Source organism: Heterodontus francisci, chromosome 32 (genome assembly GCF_036365525.1).
Source record: "Heterodontus francisci isolate sHetFra1 chromosome 32, sHetFra1.hap1, whole genome shotgun sequence".
NCBI classification, from domain to species: Eukaryota; Metazoa; Chordata; class Chondrichthyes; order Heterodontiformes; family Heterodontidae; genus Heterodontus; species Heterodontus francisci.
The window spans coordinates 36,180,051-36,199,621 of NC_090402.1; the positions used below are offsets into that span (position 1 = coordinate 36,180,051).

At 41.5% G+C, this 19,571-nt stretch overlaps 1 protein-coding gene across 10 annotated transcripts in view; it reads right to left on the minus strand.

Annotated features, from left to right (window-relative positions):
- LOC137347765 (astrotactin-2-like) overlaps positions 1–19,571 on the minus strand; it is a 1,864,757-nt gene that overhangs the window by 65,180 nt on the left and 1,780,006 nt on the right. For all 10 annotated transcript variants that reach the window (XM_068012699.1, XM_068012698.1, XM_068012697.1 and 7 more), the window contains one exon: positions 282–382. In XM_068012699.1, the coding sequence (XP_067868800.1) occupies positions 282–382 (101 nt within the window). The remainder of the gene's footprint in view (positions 1–281; positions 383–19,571) is intronic.

Sequence of the window (19,571 nt, forward strand, 5' to 3'; positions counted from 1 at the left end):
AGTTATGCTAATCGAGTTAGATGAAGAGTGGTGGGAGAAGGCTCGTGTGGAACATAAACACTGACATAAACCAATTGGTTCAAACGGTGTTTCTGTGACATAAATTCTATGTTAAAAATGCAATAAAAATGACTTGGTTTATTTGGATGCACTGCCTTATATGACTGTCGGTTTGGCATTGTGAAACTCATACACTAGAACTGCTCATTAGTAGCACCCAGAAAACAATACAGCTCATCGAAAGAGTCTGCTTGAAAAGCAACTGAGGAAAAGTAACTTACCTTCTGCCTTGATGTCATCAATCAGTGGGCAAGAGGTTCTCATGGTGACTGTGCTTGGCTCAGAGCGGCGCCCTCTACTGTCCAAAGCATACAACGTAAACCTGAAAGCATTAGAGAGCACATGGCAGGTAAGAGGCTAGGGAGATCTACATGGAGGCCGTAAAGGTGAGACATATGTACATGTATTATAATATTGAATGAAACTGTATGGTTATTCTATTATACTAAATATTGTAATGCATACTGTGGTCTCTGTGGCACTGTAATTTTGCTTCCCAACTTCATAATAATTATCTTTAGAATAGGCTCCTGCGAATTTCCGTACAACACTATTACCCAGTGAGGATATCATTGCAACCCTACAATTTTAGCTTTGCTGTTACTTCTCACCATTATTAATATTTTTCCTGTTGAGACATTAGAAATCAAGTTATTCAAGATTACAAAAAATATTCCAAATGTACTAAGACCAGATGACATTTATCGTGCACTTGAGTGGAGCTTTCATTGTTTCTAACATCATCTATTAAATTACAACCTGTTATTACCTTGAGCCACCATAAATAATAATCTCAGAGGTGTAGAATATCCTCACTGTGCTAAACAAAATGCTAACATTTCTCTTTTTCCAAACGAGGTGTAAAGTGAGATGACAATGAGAACACAGACTATAAGGGACATTGGATAGAAGGTGTCCTAATGTTAATGCCTGATCAGGTAGCTACATGACAGAATCAAAGAATCGTTACAGCACAGAAGGAGGCCATTTGGCCTGTCATGTCTGCGTTGGCTCTCTGAAGGAGCAATTTATCTAGTGCCATTCCCCCACCTTCTCCCTATAGCTCTGCACATTCTTCCTTTTCAGATTATACACCAATTCCCACTTTAATGCCTTGACTTAAACTGCCTCCACCACACTCTCAGGCAGTGTATTCCAGATCCCAAACACTCACCATTGCTTCTTTTACCCTAATCTGTGTGCCCCCTTGTTCTCAATCCTTCCACCAATGGGAACAGTGTGTTTGAGCTCCACGTTAATGAATCCTTGTTCACCACTTTCCAATTATAAGGCAAAGAAATGAGCATAAACAAGCTTTCTTAGGTTTAAAGAAGAAAAATGAAATTTATAAACCTTAAACTTAAACTCTAATTCAGTTAATGCCTACGGATACACGCTGCGCCCCACGCTAGCATGCGTACGCGATACGTACATGCAAATAGGGACAGAAAAGAGCAGAAGAAAAATAAAATGGAGAGGTTTGGGGCAATATCAGAAGAGTTTCTTGTTACTGTGCTTCGAGCTCAATGTAGTCCTTTTGTAGGTAATTCTTGCTTTTCGTTGGGGCCCAGTATTCTTCTTAAACCTTGTTCACTGTGGGAGACTTTTCTCTTTTGGGGTTCATATGTTTTCAATGGTTGCCGAAGCTGGTGAGAGCGAGATGACAGCAGACAGGAGTGAGATGTTCTCAGTCCAGCAGCAAACAGCTGAGTTTTAATTCTCTGTGGCAAGTTCAAATTCAAACAACTCCAACCACCTGTTAGTCATGTGACTACACTGGTCTGACCAGGTCTTCTGTGTATTGGGGAAGCAGAGATCGGTTCCTTTGTTCCAACACTGTCTGCTAAAATGCAAAAAAGGTCTTTCCGGCAAGGGACCTGGCAATTCCTTGTGACTGGCCCTCTTTTCTTCCTAGCAGCAATTTTAAGTTTTAATATTCATGTGGCAAAATAATGTGTGCCTCATTCTTGGAAGGTGGGTATGACAGCACCTGCATGACAGGGTAAAAATTGAGAAGAAGGTAGTACTGGAAAGACTGGCTATGCAATGCTAAGTCACTTGGTCCAGATGGCTTGCATCCCAGGTTGCTAAAGGAAGTTGGAGTTAAGATAGCGGTAGGGCTTGCCATAATTTTCCAATCTTCCTAGATATGGGGGAGGTGCCAGAGAACTGGCGAGTGGCAAATGTGACACCCTTATTCAAGGAAAGTTGTAAGGACAGTACTGGCAACTCCAGGCCAGTTAATTTAACACCAGTGGTCGGTAAGGTTTTAGAAACAATAATCTGGGTAAAAAAATCAACAGGCACTTGGAGAGGTCTGATTTAATTAAGGATAGTCAGCATGGATTTGTAAAAGACAGATCATGCTTGAGTAATCTAATTGAATTTTTTGATGAAGTAACAGAGAAGGTTGATGAATGGAATGCAGTGGATGTTGTCCAATTGGATTTTAGGAAAGTGTTTGATAAAGTGCCACATAAAAGGTTGGATAACAAAATTGAGGTTCATGGAATAGGAGGGTCAGAGTCCAATTGAATAAAAAGTTGCCTCGAGGACAGAAAACAGCGAGCTGTGGTAAATGGTTGTTTTTCAGGCCAGAGGATGGCATACAGTGGTGTTCCTCAAGGGTCAGTGCCAGGACCACTGCTTATTTTGCTCCTTAAAAATGACTTGGATCTTGGAAAACAGAGTAGAATTTCAAAATTTGCCAATGATAGCAAACAGGAATGGCAAACAGTGAGGATGATACGAACCGCCTGCGACAGGACACAGATAAGCTCGCAGAATGGGCAGCAAAGTGGTCGATGGAATTTAACACAGACAAATGTGAGGTGATTCAGTTTGGCAGAAGGAATAGGTTGAGACAAAATGACATAATGGCACAGTTCTAAAGAGTGTGCAGGAGCAGAGGGACCTGGGGGTGCATGTGCATCGATCTTTGAAGGTGGCAGGACATATTGAGAGAGTGGTTAGTAAAGCATATGGGATCTTGGGCTTCATAAATATAGGCAGAGCATACAAAAGCAGGGAAGTTACGCTGAGTCTTTTTAAAGGTCTGGTTAGGCCCCAACTAGAATTTGCCTCCAGTCACCACACTTCAGAAAGGATGTGAGGGTCCTTGCGAAGGTGCAGAGGAGATTTACCATAATGGTTCCAGGGATGGGGTATTTTACTTACAAGGTTAGGTTGGAAAAGCTGTTTTTTTTCCCTGGAATAAAGGAGATTGAGGGGAAATTTGATAGAGGTTGTCACAAAACTGTTTTATCCTCCTCTGTTTAAAACAGTGTGCCTTTAAGACTCTGTTTAAAAGCAGCGTGCCTTTAAGAGTGAGCACAGTGTGCCAGCAGCTGCACCTGTTTCCTAGGCCACAGCAGGAGAGAGAGAAGGTCACATGGCGTACTGTAACTTTTAACTGTGGATAAAGACTGGCTTCAACCTGTTTGAACGAGAGATGAGCAAAGTGTGCTTCATTGAAAGGAAGGATCCCTCTCTCTTAGTAGAAAAATCTACATTTATCTTCAGGCTCTGTATTGTTTGTCTAAGGAGAGAAAAAAAATCCCTGGAGAAAAAGAACATTTGTCTTCAAGACTGAGTCTCTGTCATTTGTTTGTGTTTGCTGGAATTCTCAGTTAAGTTTCTACTGAAAAACTACCAATTTTAGAATCCAAAGACACCTGTGGCTATACTCCTTGTTAAAAGAACTGTGTGACGCCTGCTGCAACTGAAGTGCTTTGAATGCCTATCTATTAAAAGACTGTTTCATCGAATTTGCCTGGAGACTTCGAGTGGCATCTGATTATTCTAATCTGGGACACCTCAGTAACCAGGAACGTAACTCACCAGGACTTACAACCCAGGTACTTATTTTATTCCTAAGAAATACTATTTTTAAAACCAGTTAACTATTTATTTTTGAATGTATGTGTGTGTATTAGGGTTAAAGGAAAATAAGAAGCGATAAAGTCTTTAGACATAAGTTTCTCTTGAGATGTCATTTATTAATAAATAGTTAATTTGTTGTTGTCTAAAGATACCTTGTTTGGTGTATTTTATTCTGGGGGTTCATAAAGTGTTTAATTTGGCTGTTTTCTGGTTAGGTGGGAAAACTTTAATAATACGCTGTGACTGTGGAGTATTGGGACTGAATTGACAGTGCATTGCTCCCGCCTCGGTTGTAACAAGATGTACAAGATTGTGATAGGCTTAGATAAGTTAGACAAGGAAAAACTGTTCCCATTAACTGATGGTACAGAGGACATAGGAACATAGGAAATAGGAGCAGGAGTAGACCATTCGGCCCCTCGAGCCTGCTCTGCCAATTAACTAGATTATGGCTGATCTTCCTACCTCAACACCATTTTCCTGCACTATCCCCATATCCCTTATTGCTTTTAATATCTAGAAATCTATCAACCTCTGTCTTGAGCATACTCAATGACTGAGCCCCCACCGCCCTCTGGAGCAAAGAATTCCAAAGATTCACCACCCTCTGAGTGAAGAAATTCTTCTTTATCTCAGTCCTAAATGGTCAACCCCTTATTCTAAGACTGTGTCCCCTGGTTCTAGACCCACCTCCCCCAGCCTTCCTGCATCTACCCTGTTGACCCCTGAAAGAATTTTGTATGTTTCAATGAGATCACCTCTCATTCTTCTAAATTCTGGAGAATATAGGCACAGCCTCTTCAATTTCTCCTCATAGGATAATCCTGCCATCCCAGGGATCAGTCTGGTGAACCTCCGTTGCACTCCCTCTATGGCAAGTATCCATCCTTCAGTGAGGAGACCAAAACTGTACAGAATACCCCAAGTGCGGTTCTATACAAATGCAGCCAGCCGTCTTTACTCCCGTACTCAAATCCTCTTTCAATAAAGGCCAACATACCATTTGCCTTTGCAATTGCTTGCTGCATCTGCATGTTAGCTTTCAGTGGCTCATGAACAAAGATACCCAGGTCCCTTTGGACATCAACACTTCCCAATCTCTCATCATTTCAGAAATACTCGCATTTCTGTTTTCCCCCCACATTTTTCCACATTATATTCCATCTGCCATGTTCTTGCCTACTCACTTAGCCTGTCTAGATCCCCTTGAAGCCTCTTTGCATCCTCCTCACAACTCACATTCCAATCTAGTTTTGCATCATCAGCAAACTTGGAAATATTACATTTGGTCCCCACATGCAATTCATTGATATAGATTGTGAAAGCTGGGGCCCAAGCACTAATCTTTGTGGTAGGCCACTAGTCACAGCCTGCCACCCCGAGAATGACCCGTTTATTCCTCTCTGTTACTGTCCGTTAACCATTTTTCAATCCATGCCAGTATATTACCTCCAATCCTATGTGCTCTAATTTTATTTACTAATCTCTTGTCTGGGACCTTATCAAAGGTCTTCTGAAAATCCAAATACACCACATCCACTGGTTCCCCCTTATCTATTCTGCTAGTTACGTCCTCAAAAACTTTAACAAGTTTGTCAAACATGATTTCCCTTTCATAAATCCATGTTGACTCTGCTCAATCCTACCATTATTTTCTAAGTTTCCAGTTATAACAGATTCTAGCATTTTCCCTACTACTGATGTCAAGCTAACAGGTCTGTAGTTCCCCGCTTTCTCTCTCCCTCCTTTCTTAAATAGTGGGGTTACATTTGCTACCATCCAATCTGCAGCAACCGTTCCAGAATCTATAGAATTTTGGAAGATGACCACCAATGCATCCACTATCTCTACAGCCCATCTCTTTCAACACTCTGGGAGGTAGATCATCAGGTCCAGGTGATTTACGAGCTTTCAGTCCCATTAATTTCTCCAGTTCTACTTTTTTTACCAATACTAATTTCTTTCAGTTCCCCAATCTTGCTAGTCCATTGGTTCTCTAGTATTTCTGGGAGTTTTTTTTTTATCCTCCTTCATGAAGGCAGACACAAAGTATTTGTTTAGTTTCTCTGCCATTTCCTTATTCCCCATTATAAATTCTCCTGTCTCTGCCTGCAATGGGCCCACATTTGGTTTTGCTAATCTTTGCCTTTTTACATACCAATAGAAGCTTTCACAGTCTTTTTTTATGTTTATCACTTGTTTACAAGGATTAGAGGACACAGACTGAACGTTTTGGGCAAGAGATGCAGGGGGAAAGTGAGGAAAAGCTTTTTTACACAGCGAATGGCAATGACCTGGAACTCGCTGCCCCCAAAGGGTGGTGGAAGCAGAGAAAAATCAATGATTTCAAATGGAAATTGGATGGGTACTTGAAGGAAATATACTTGCCGGGCTACAGGGATCAAGTGGGGAGAATGGGACTGACTAGATTGCTCTGCAGAGAACTGGCATAGACTCAAAGGGCTGAATGGCCTCCTTCCACGTCATAAATGACTCTGTGACTCTAAGTCATGGCGTGGTTCTGCTTGTGCCACCACCACCGCTCTGGTAATTTTACCAGATGGCCCGTTTGTTATGTGTTGATCCATACAATGAGTGTCAGCCATTGTTTGGCCAATCTTGTCCTCACCTAATGTCCATGCATGCACACTTTCAACAGGAGTATCTGGGCTGAATAGAAATTGGAGCTCTGGTTGCTTAGTTTCCCAACGGGGCATTATATTATATAACACATATTATAATGGTGCTGTTTTTAAGGTCACAGAGTTCAAAGGCCGTAACTGTTGAGATCAACTACAGGTTAACTATTGACTAAGATGGAAGGTTTCAGATTGTCATGTATCTGCAAAATTCCAGCTCCTGGTCAATTTCTAAAATTCTCCCATAAACAGCAATTAATCTGCAATTGACCTCAGCCTGAAAATGAGTGTCTTTTGACTTTCTTTCAATAGTTTTGACACTCTGAAGCATTGGGTTATATTTCCATCTTCGCCACCTGGGAAAATGGATCACCTGCTCATGAAAGAAGCCATCCATTTTTCATTCCATTGAGGATCTGCTGGAAGTTAAAATCAACCCCACTGCATTTTATCCATCATCCTATAACTTCTCCAAGTCTTTATGAATGGAGGCACTCTGTATGTAAAGTCAGCTACTTAAGTACAATTTGACCAAGAGATCTTTCCTGTGATTGATCACCTTCAGATCACTTCAGAAAAGGGTATATTGAGGCACATCTCTTCCATCTGAGGAAACAGTGTATCTAGTTTTCTTCAAAGCTGTTGGATGTTTATGGCATAAAAGGAGAAGGCGAGACTGATAAGGTCACAATGAAAAAAATAATTCTCAGGGTCTCTGTTATCTACTGCAATGGAGCATCTGGTATCAGGCATACAATATATCCCTCCATTTGGTGCCATCTTTTGATGTGGGAGTGAAAGATTTTACAGATCTAGCAGAATGGAACGAGACCATTTATCATAGGAATAAACTGAACTGACAATTACAGGGTTTAAGAATTAAAATTGGAATAACGAATTAGACTTGATAACCAGCCAAAGTCAAACTATAATTTTCTGAGATGTTTTCTCAATACCTATTCAGCCTGAGGATCTCAAGATCTAGATTTAACTCAAACAAAAAAAAGGGGCCCTCTGAGACGAATCAAAGGGCACCAAAGATGAATGCCCCCTTTTCATTTATACAGAGCCTCCATGTACTTCTTCGCAACAATTCTGTATTCAATAGATATGGAAAATCCTTTGGAAAAGGTGTCACCTTGTCAGTGCTCTCACTTTAAAGTCAGAAGGTTGTGGATTCAAACTCCACTAGGCTGACACTTTAATGTAGTATTGAGAGAGCATCACATTGTCTGATGTACCACCTTGCAATGAGATGTTAAGCCTAGCTTCTCTCTGTGCTCAAAAGTGAACATAAAAGATCCAATGGCACCATTCAAAGAAAAGCAGAGACTGCACCACCCCTGCCACCCCACACCCTTCCCCACCAGTGTCCTGGCTAGCATCTATCCTTCAACCAATATCACTTAAATAAGTTGTCTGGTCATTTATCAGTCATTTCAGTTTGTGAGACCTTCCTGTGTGCAAATTTCCTGCTGTGTTTCCCCACATTATATCTGTGACAACACTTCAAAAATATTTCATTGACATTAAAGCATTTTGGAACATCCTGAGGTCATGAAAAGGGGCTATTTAAATGCAAGTTCTTTCTTTCAGCAATATTTTTGTCAATAAACTAGATACTTGTTTTCTCTGCTATTACCACAAAATTAAAGCATGATTGCAGATTCTCCCCAATGGAGTTAAAAGGGCACCAGATTGCTCACCATATCTGCAGGTTTCCCAGGTCAGGAGCTGCACAAAAGATGCTGAATGTTTCCAATGATCCCTGAAAATAGTTTATTTTTTCAAATCATAATGTTGAGAGTGCAGTTCTTTATTTGCTAATTTCTCCAGGAATTACTCCAAGTTGTCATTAGCTGTCAGCATGTTGCTTGGATGAATAATTTTTTTGATTTAATAATATTGATATTTCAACTTTTGGATTTCAAATGCATAATCTTCCAAAAAGAATAACTGCAGGAAAAACACCCATATTGCGTGTTTGTGGGGTGCAGCAATTCTCTTTAGATGGTAGTTTTGTCTTCAGAGAGATATTGGCCCACTAAAGTACTTCAAGAGTGAGTTTGGCTGTTCAGATAATTCACTAAAGCAATCTGAACAGTGTAATCTAATCAATTCAATGCATCTGCTGGTGACCAAGCTCCGAATAGTAATGATAGTAAAAATAAAAACTCGAATGTGAGAAGAAGCAGTTGTGGAACACTATCATAAAAATCTCTTTCCCAGTCTGCCATAGGAAATTCATCACTAAGAATGGGCGGCACAGTGGCACAGTGGTTAGCACCGCAGCCTCACAGCTCCAGGGACCCGGGTTCGATTCTGGATACTGCCTGTGTGGAGTTTGCAAGTTCTCCCTGTGTCTGCGTGGGTTTTCTCCGGGTGCTCCGGTTTCCTCCCACAAGCCAAAAGACTTGCAGGTTGGTAGGTAAATTGGCCATTATAAATTGTCACTAGTATAGGTAGGTGGTAGGGAAATATGAGAACAGGTGGGGATGTTAGGTAGGAATATGGGATTCGTGTAGGATTAGTATAAATGGGTGGTTGATGGTCGGCACAGACTCGGTGGGCCGAAGGGCCTGTTTCAGTGCTGTATCTCTCATCATAATCACTAATCATAATCAAGGTATCAGGGAAGAAAATGTCCTTCAGGCAGTTAACCAGCTGGTCTTATGATAATGCAGTTATTCTTTTTGGAAGATTACGCATACTTTTTCATTTAGAAAGACATTAAAACAAATGCTACGAAATTGAGAGAATCAGAGTGACACAACAATTCAGCACAGAAGCTGCAAACCACAGAGTTGGAAAGAAGGCCAAAGCCCCTGGGTTAGTGTGACCTGAGACAGCAGCCCATAACATTAGTGGCCAATGGTTCTCATTAATGGACAAAGACATAAAACTCAAAATACTTAGCAGGATTTCGCAATCTTTTCCTCAGCTGTGAGGGGAAACTTATCTGCTTGGCTTGCAATCTTGAAGACTCATTGAAACCAGGTTAGAAACAGGGTAAATATGAACTCTATTTCCAAGGTTTCCAAGTTCAGTAATAATTAACATCTTGAGAGGCCAACACTGGCTAGTACCCATGTTCCACCTATGCCAATAGAACTGAGACAAGGAAAGCCAAAGTCAAATTCTTTATATTCTTGACATTCACTTCCCAAATCATGAGTTAAAGCATCATACAACCAGATGTACAGAAGCCACTCATTGAGCAATGCGGCAGTCAAAAACCTGTTCATGTGATGATCGTGCAGCATTGCATTACGGAAAAAGTCACCGTGACAAATGATACTCCTTCACATGAGGGAAAAGGTGAAACTACCTTAAATATTCTTTCACCTACAAATACCATTTTTGATTCACCAATCCTTAGCACAAGTACTGAATTATGATCCTTCCCTCCTCCATTCTCTCAAGCAAATCAGTGCCTTATGCTCTTTTGCTATTCTCCATCAGTTCGAATCCCAGCTAATCCCCTTGCAATCTAAACTATGAATCAGGACTCTTTGTTCCTGTAGCACCAGGCACCACAACTTAACTACTCTCACTTGACAAAAAGCAGAACCACTCAAGCAACACACAAAATAACAAAGGAAACCCAATGATGCGTCTACCGATTAGAGATGCAGATAAGACTGTACCAGCTTATCTCCCACATCTGACTTACAACCCCTTGATTATGATTTTATCTCAATGCAGTACACTTCCTTTTTAAACCATTGGAGAATAATTTGTATTATTCAGCTTGTAATATGCATGAAAAACAAAGATGTTGGAACATGAATAGAGAATAGGAATCGGACAACAATATTAGTTTACCTTATGTGTGACACAGAATTCATGAATTGACACAACAATCAGCCATGACGGTCTTACTCATGAATTAGATAAGCTATGCAATTAATTAGTTAATAATTCTTTTTAGGCTATAGCCAAAATTGCATACTGAAAGCATATGTATTTTACAATTGCAAGAAGTGGTATAATCTGGTAACACTGCTGAGGAGCTTTTTTTACCTACTTAAGAATTGCATTTTAAGACTACACATATTATGCAACTGCATGAAGCAAAATAACCACAAGAAATGTTATTCAACTTAAAGTGGGCACTTCTTCACATGCTCAATATATCTTGCACTAAATTATTTCATTATGGAATGGAAGGATATGTATTCATACCTCAACTGGTGAGTTCCTGATCTCAGCCAGGTTAGATCAGAAAGTAGTAAGTGGAAGTGAGGTACTCTGCATGGAGTAGAAGGTAACTTGTGTCACCCAAATGCACTTTCAGTAACAATTTTCATTTACATAGTAAAAACATCATGGGACAGGACGTCAGAAATGCACCATTTATCAATATCGGCGACCACACTCTGGAAGTGGTTCAAGAGTTCACCTACCGAGGCTCAACTATCACCAGTAACCTGTCTCTTGATGCAGAATTAAACAAGTGCATGGGAAAGGCTTCCTCTGCTATGTCCAGACTGGTCAAGAGAGTGTGGGAAAATGGCGCACTGACACAGAACACAAAAGTCCAAGTGTATCAAGCCTGTGTCCTCAGTACCTTGCTCTACGGCAGCGTGGCCTGGACAACATATGTCAGCCAAGAGTGACGTCTCAATTCATTCCATCTTCGCTGCCTCCGGAGAATCCTTGGCATCAGGTGGCAGGACCGTATCTCCAACACAGAAGTCCTCGAGGTGGCCAACATCCCCAGCATATACACCCTACTAAGCCAGCGGCGCCTGAGATGGCTTGGCCATGTGAGCTGCATGGAAGATGGCAGGATCCCCAAAGACACATTATACAGCGAGCTCGTCACTGGTACCAGACCCACCTGCCGTCCATGGCTCCGCTTTAAAGACGTCTGCAAACGCGACATGAAGTCCTGTGACATTGAACACAAGTCGTGGGAGTCAGTTGCCAGCGATCGCCAGAGCTGGCGGGCAACCATAAAGGAGGGACTAAAGCGTGGCGAGTCGAAGGGACTTAGCAGTTTGCAGGAAAAAAGACAGAAGCGCAAGGAGAGAGCTAACTGTGTAACAGCCCCGACAACCAATTTTATCTGCAGCACCGGTGGAAGAGTCTGTCACTCTAGAATTGGCCTTTATAGCCAGTCCAGGCGCTGCTGCACAAACCACTGACCACCTCCAGGTGCTTACCCATTGTCTCTCGAGACAAGGAGGCCAAAGAAGAAGAAGAGAAGAAGAAGTACCTTTAAGGGTGTAAAACGTCCGAAGGTGCCTCACAGGAGCATTATCAGCCAAAATTTGACAACCAGCTGAAAAATGAGATATTAGGACAGGTGACCAAAAGTTTGTTCAAAGAGATAGGGTTGAAGAGTGACTTAAAGGAGAGATAAAGAGGTATAGGGAGGCAATTCCAGAGCTTAGGGTCTTGGCATCTGAAGCCATGGCTACCAATAGTGGAGTGAAGGAAATCGGCGATGTGCAAGAGGCTAGAATTGGAGGAGCTCAGAAATTCTGGGGGGCTGGAGAAGACTACAGAAATTGGGAGGGATGAGGCCAGAGACGAACTTGAACACAACCAGCATTCACATAGGCTTAAGAGCATTTAACCTCACTGCCTGATTGTCTGATATTTCATTCAAGTCACTAATATGTGGCATAATGAACTAAAGACTGGGAAAGAAAAGAAATGGAAAGCAATACACGTTAGTTGCTGTGGTAAATGGTGCTTGTGAAGTTAAGTCAAGGAATAGGTAATTCAAGAATTGGTGTCTCCTGCATCATATCCTTTTGGTAATTCTTTGCATTGACGATAGACAAAAATAAGAGCAAGTTGTGTTTTCCAACACTGACATCCTTTAACTTGAACAGTGCAGAGTCTATTTTAAAATGGAGAGAACTATAGAATGCTCTGGAAGAATATTGTTGCAAACTCAAAAATGTCTGTAGATTAACACTTTTAGCCTTGGGCCTCATGGGAACAGGAATAGGGCATTTAGCCAGTCAAGCCTGTTCTGCCAGTCAATGAGATCAAGGAGATCTGTGACCATATAGAGTCAAAGAATCAGAAAGTTATACAGCACAGAAACAGGCCCTTTGGCCCATCGTGTCCGTGCCGGCCATCAAGCACCTATCTATTCTAATCCCATTTTCCAGTACTTGGCCTGCAGCCTTGTGTGCTATGGCGTTTCCAGTGCTCATCTAAATACCTCTTAAATGTTGTGAGGGTTCCTGCCTCTACCACCCCTTCAGGCAGTATGTTCCAGATTCCAACCACCCTCTGGGTGAAAAACGTTTTCCTCAAATCCCCTCTGAACCTCCTGCCCCTTACCTTAAATCTATGCCCCCTGGTTATTGACACCTCCGCTAAGGGAAAAAGTTTCTTCCTATCTATGCCCGTCATAATTTTGTACACCTCAATCAGGTCCCCCTTCAGCCTTCTCTGATCTAAGGAAAACAATTCTAGCCTATCCAATCTCTCTTCATAGCTGAAATGCTCCAGTCCAGGCAACATCCTGGTGAATTTCCTTTGCATACTCTCCAGTGCAATCACATCCTTCCTATAGTGTGGCTATAGGACTGTACACAGTACCCCAGCTGTGGCCTAACTAGCATTTTATACAGCTCCATCATAACCTCCCTGCTCTTATATTCTATGCCTCAGCTAACAAAGGCAAGTATCTGATATGCCTTCCTAACTACCTTATCTACCTGTGCATATCCCTTAATACCTTTGGTGAACAGAAGTCTATTAATCTTAGATTTAAAAATAACAATTGACCTAACATCAACTGACATTTGTGGAAGAGAATTCAAAACGTCTACCACCTTTTGTGTCACTCTATCCTGAATTATAGACGCTAATAATTTCCCGACAACAGATATTAGGCTAACAAGTCTATATCCTCATTTCCCTCTCTCACCTTTCTTAAGTAGCAGAATGACATGCAAAATTTTCCAATCTAACGGAATGGTTCCTGAATTGAGAGAACTTTGGAAGATTATAGTTAGGGCATCTGTAATATTCTCACCTACTTCATTTAGAACTCTCGGATGGAAAGCATCTGCTGCTGGGGATTCGTCACTCAATAGTGATTTTCTTTCCTTTATTACTGTTATTTTGCTTACATTAATTCTGGTGAGTCCCTGTCCCTCATTCAATGTCAGTTTCCTGTGGATATCCAGCATGTTATCCTCTTCTTCTACTGTAAATACTGATGTCAAGTAATTATTCAACATATCTGCCATTTCCTTATTTTTTAACAATATCATTGTTATCAGTTTTCAAGGGGCCCACATTATGACTGACCACCCTTTTTCCTGTCATAATTGTAAAAATCTTTGTGTTGATTTTGATATCCCTTGCAAGTTTCTTTTCATATTCCCTTTTTGTAGCTGTTGTATCATTGTTGAGCAGCAGCCAATCAGATTACATGATTATAGCTACCAGTAAATATCTCATTACAAGTATAGAGCAGCATTCTGGTCAGTCAGTTCTTAAGCTGTTTATGTTTGCTGGCTTTTTTATTAGACCATTGAATCCAACAGCAGCCAAAGTCTCAGAAGAAAATGAAACCACGCCAGATTTACTGATTTGAATGGTTTGTAAAACATTAATGCGTCAGGAATGAGTATTCTTTGCCTGGATAACAATGTAATCTCACTGGTGTTTATAAAGAGAGAGACTCAGCAGGTGTCCCAATCATCCTTTTCATGTGGATATATTTAAAACTCAGTAAAACAGCATCAATGAATGCTGCAAGTGTTAACGGAGTTGTTTTATAAGAATCAAACAGTAAAGAAAAGCAAATAGCAACATTTACAAGTTTTATTTTCAACTTTATTACCCCAAAGTTTCCCTTGCAGTCTGTGATTCCTGTCTGGAATAAAGTTCTCCCAAGGCCTTGGCCAAGTGGTTTGTTCCTAATGTGCTGGCTGAGGAAATGAGTGTTGGCAGGTTCTTCCGTCATGTAGGGCATTGCAGCCAAAGTTGTGCTGTCCTGGATTGACATTTTTATAGATCACAGAATTGATTGGCCAACACAAACTGGACACAGGGATCGATATGTGAGCTGGAATGGGTAGGCCAGAGGCCCACATGATACTGGGCCTCGGGCTCCATGTACATCAAACCGACAAGCTGCTGATGCCTGTTGGGTGTTCCCCCCGGCATCTCACCAGTGAAGGTGATCTGAATTTTTAGCTGCTGCAGAAAAGGGTGTTTGCAGGGGAGAGACACATTTGGGAGAGGGTGGGCAGCGATCAGGAGAAGGAGGGGTTGATTCAATGATTGGGCTGAGGTTGAGAGAGAGATCGGGAGGGAGGGGAGTGCATGTGATAGGCAGCAGTGACCCATGGTTTTAATGTGAAGCCGTACTCCAGCCACAACACTCCAGTAAAAGGGGTGCAACATCATTGATATTCTAAGTATAGCTCTGACTGATTCTTCCCTCCCTCAGGGTGCCAGGAACGCTAAGACTAACAGTCAGGCCTTTCAGGTTTTTGGAGCTCAGGACCATACCACGATGATTTTACCTACTGGCCCATTAGAGAACCTTATCAGTTACATTTATTGTAACCTTTGAATCATTTTCTTCCTCTCTCCAATTTTCTTTTAATTTACACATTTATTTATTTATTTTATTTAGAGACACAGCACTGAAACAGGCCCTTTGGCCCACTAAGTCTGTGCCGACCATCAACCACCCATTTATACTAATCCTACATTAATCCCATATTCCTACCACATCCCCACAATTCCCCTACCTATATTAGGGGCAATTTATAACGGCCAATTTACCTATCAACCTGCAGGTCTTTGGCTGTGGGAGGAAACCGGAGCACCTGGCGAAAACCCACGCAGTCACAGGGAGAACTTGCAAACTCCGCACAGGCAGTACCCAGAATTGAACCCGGGTCTCTGGAGCTGTGAGGCTGCGGTGCTAACCACTGCGCCACTGTGCATTTTTTACATTCATGATTGCAAGAAACCATTTCCTTGGTTAAAAGGAAAAGAAAGACTTGCATTTATATAGTGCTTCTCACAACCATCAGATGTCTCAAAGCGCTTTACAGACAATGAAGTGTTTTTGAACTGTAGTCATTGTTGTAACAAGAACATAAGAACTAGGAGGAATAGTAGGCAATTCAGCCCCTCGAGCCTGCTCGGCCATTCAATACGATCATGGCTGATCTCATCTCGGCCTCAACTCCACATTCCCCGTTCTCCATAACCCTTCAACCCAGTGCTAATTAAAAATCTGTCTATCTCCTCCTTAAATTTACTCAATGTCCCGGCACCCACCATACTCTGCGGTAATGAATTCTACAAACTCACGACCCTTTGAAAGAAGTAATTTCTCCTCATCTCTGTTTTAAATCTGCTACCCCTTATCCCAAAACTATGACCTCTCGATCTAGATTGCCTCACCAGAGGAAACATCCTCTCTACATCTACTTTGTTAATCCCCTTAATTATCTTATATACCTCAATTAGATCTCCTCTCATTCTTCTAAACTCTAGAGAGTAAAGGTCTAAACTGCTCAATCTTCCTTCATAAGACAGACCTCTCATTTCTGGAATCAATCTAGTGAACCTCCTCTGAACTGCCTCCAATGCAACTACATCCCTCCTTAAGTAAGGGGACCAAAACCGTATGCAATACTCCAGGTGTGGTCTCACTAATGCCTTGTACAGTTGCAGCAACACTTCCCTACCTTTATACTCTATTCCTTCAGTAGGAAACATGATAGCCAATTTGCACACAACAAGCTCCTAAACACAGCAATGTGATAATGACCAGATAATTTGTTTTACGAACGTACGTACAAACATATGAGTTAGGAGCAGGAGTAGGACACACGGCCCCTTGAGCCTGCTCCGCCATTCAATAAGATCATGGCTGATCTAATTATAACCTCAATTCCACATTCCCGCCTACCCCAAATAACTTTTCACCCCCTTGCTTATCAAGAATCTATCTACCACTGCCTTAAAAATACTGAAAAACTCTGCTTCCACTGCCTTTTGAGGAACAGCTCCAAAGACTCACAACCCTCTGAGAGAAAAAAATTCTCCTCATCTCTCTCTTTATATATATATATATAACTATAACAAATAACTATTGTGCAAAATAAAAGCTCATGGTGTAGGGGGTAACATTTTAGCATAGATAGAAGATTGGCTAGCGAACAGGAAACAGAGAGTAGGCGTAAATGGGTCACTTTCTAGTTGGCAAGATGTAACAAGTGCGTGCCACAGGGATCAGTACTGGGGCCTCAACTTTTTACAATTTATATACATGGCTTGGATGAAGGGACCGAAGGTATGGTCGCTAAATTTGCTGATGACACAAAGATAGGTAGGAAAGTAAGTTGTGAAGAGGGCATAAGGAGGCAACAAAGGGATATAGATAGGTTAAGTGAGTGGACAAAGATCTGGCAAATGGAGTATAATGTGGGAAAATGTGAAATTGTCCATTTTGGCAGGAAGAATAAAAAAAGAAGCATATTATCTAAATGGTGAGAGATTGCAGAGCTCTGAGATGCAGATGTTGATTAAAGGATAAAAATTGGCCAGGACACTGGGGATAACTCCTCAGCTCTTCTTCAAAATAGTGTCATGGGATCTTTTATGTCTACCTGAGAGGGCAGATGGGGCCTCGGTTTAACATTTCATCTGAAAGACATCAACTCTGACAGCGCACCATTCTCTTAGTACTGCACTGGAGTGTCAGCCTTGATCTTTGTGCTCAAGTCCTGGAGTGGATTAGAGAGGAAGAGGGAAACAATGTCCCAGTCTTCATTGATGATGCCCTATAAAGGTGAGTGAGTGTTGTATTCTAAAGATTTGAGTTGAGTTACTATGCTTTTCTTCTTCCCTTCATCTTTGTTTAGAAGTGCCTTGCCCTTCTGTTGCTGCCCACTTCAGATGTCTGACTGAGATTGAGCATTCCTCCCCTGGAGAAGGAATTAAACCTGCAGCCTGTCATTCTATGTCACACTGGCTAATGTATCAAGAGGCTACTGCAGGAAATATCATGTAAGGAAAAAAATATCTCTTATTAAGGACAAAGGATCACAATCACCACTCCCGTACAGTAGCAATGCCAGGAGATTTCTGGTGGGAAACCAGTAGTTTATTGGTTTCCCACCCTCCTGTGGCAATATGAGGCCATGGTGATTTTGACCACTGGATCTTATTAACATGCTGTTGGTCCACTTCTCACCTGGAACAAAAAAACTCGCCTGACACTGGAGAAAGAGGAAGTATGAAGACACAATCTATGGCAGGTTTACAAGAGCTGCAAGGTGCCATATTCCAAGCAGAGTTTCAAGATTTCATTTGAGACAAGTTAATTTTCCAGTGCAATAAGACAAGCAGCAGTAGCAGTACTCCTTAAACCTACAAAGGAACTTGTGGAATGTGCTAGTTATCAGCCTGCATCCCTCTCAATGCTGCCTTTCAAATTTTGACGACTGAATTGGCCTTCAGATTTGAAGAATTTCCTGGTACATTCTGACCAGGGCAGATTTGTAAAGAGAGATATTCAGTTAATAGTTGCAAAATTTTGCATGTGATAATTGAAGCTGAGAAAAAGACAGTAAACCTATCAATTGCTGTCTCCTTGGACATGGAAAATAATTTGATCAAGTGGAATGACATTATCTTCTTTTCACCTTGAGATGGTTTTGGTTTGATCCCAAAATTGTCAAGTAGGATAGATATTTCGACATCACTACAGGTCTCGATCTTATGTTATGAGCTGCTATCAAGTTCCTCCCTCTAGGACAGGACATGAGAAAGGTTGTACTTTATCATTATTCCTGTCTGTGTTGTTATAAATGAAGAGGAGTCAACTATTCATCAAGGATATATTAATGGGTGGAATTATGCAGAGATAGTCTCTATGTAGATAGAATATGGCTGTTGCTGCCCCAGAACCTCCAACCATACCTTACTGATAGTGCTGAATCAAAAAGATAGAAATCCAGGTCAGAGTTGTTGCTTCTCAACACATACTGAACCCCAGAAATGCCGGGGGAGAACTTACCTTTCCTGGGAATGTGGAAACTTTTAGAAATTGTGCCATGCCTTGTACTATGTGATGCGATTAATATTAATTACATAAATTAACATAACAAAAATCGCACAATAAAAATTATAATCCATAAAGGTAGCCTTAAAACAGAGTGGAAAACATAAATACAATGAAAATGGTAGTTGTATCAAATTTAATTACAATTTAGGATGATTCCATTCTCCTCCCCTTTTGGCCAATTGCTGGTAGACTCTATATGGAGTGAAATAAAGCCTAGAATAGCAATTAAAAAAAGGTAAAAGGTAGTAAGAAAGTGGAGTTGGTTTTGCTGATCCAAACCTTTACTGCTTGGTACTCCAATATAAACTGATGCTGCAATGTCGTGATAAAGAAGAAGGGGGCTAAATCGGATAGCCCCTGAAAATGGCCATGGTGATCACAATATGTGATTAACCCGCATCCATTGCTTCCGATGCAGGCAACACATCCACTTTGTGCTGCCTGCTAATTTGCATGCTTACTGCATGCAGCCAGTGCTAAATGTGCTGCTGAGTGGCTGCATGCCTCAGAGGGGGTCCAAGTTTGTGCATCGCTAGCACCACTTAAAACTGACCTCCACTACTTAAAGCTGGCCTGCACCTCATAAAGGGGAGGTGCATTCTGGCTGGAGAAGGTGCTGGAACTGGTCGCAGAAAATATTGTGAGCAAGAAGAACACTGATTTATGGTGCAACAGGGTAGACAGTGTGCTCCCTAGGTTCTGTGCCACTGTCCTGGATGCCTTGGTGGAGGAGGTGGACCTAAGGATAGAGATCCTCTATCTGCAGACAAACTCTGTGAGGAGCAGGAGCGGGAGCAGATAATTGTGGTGGTCAATGCCAAGAATCTAGCCGCAGGACATTCCATGACTTCACACAAACAGTTAAGGTCAGTGAATGCATCACCAAATGTCAAATCCCACCAACTGCACCACTA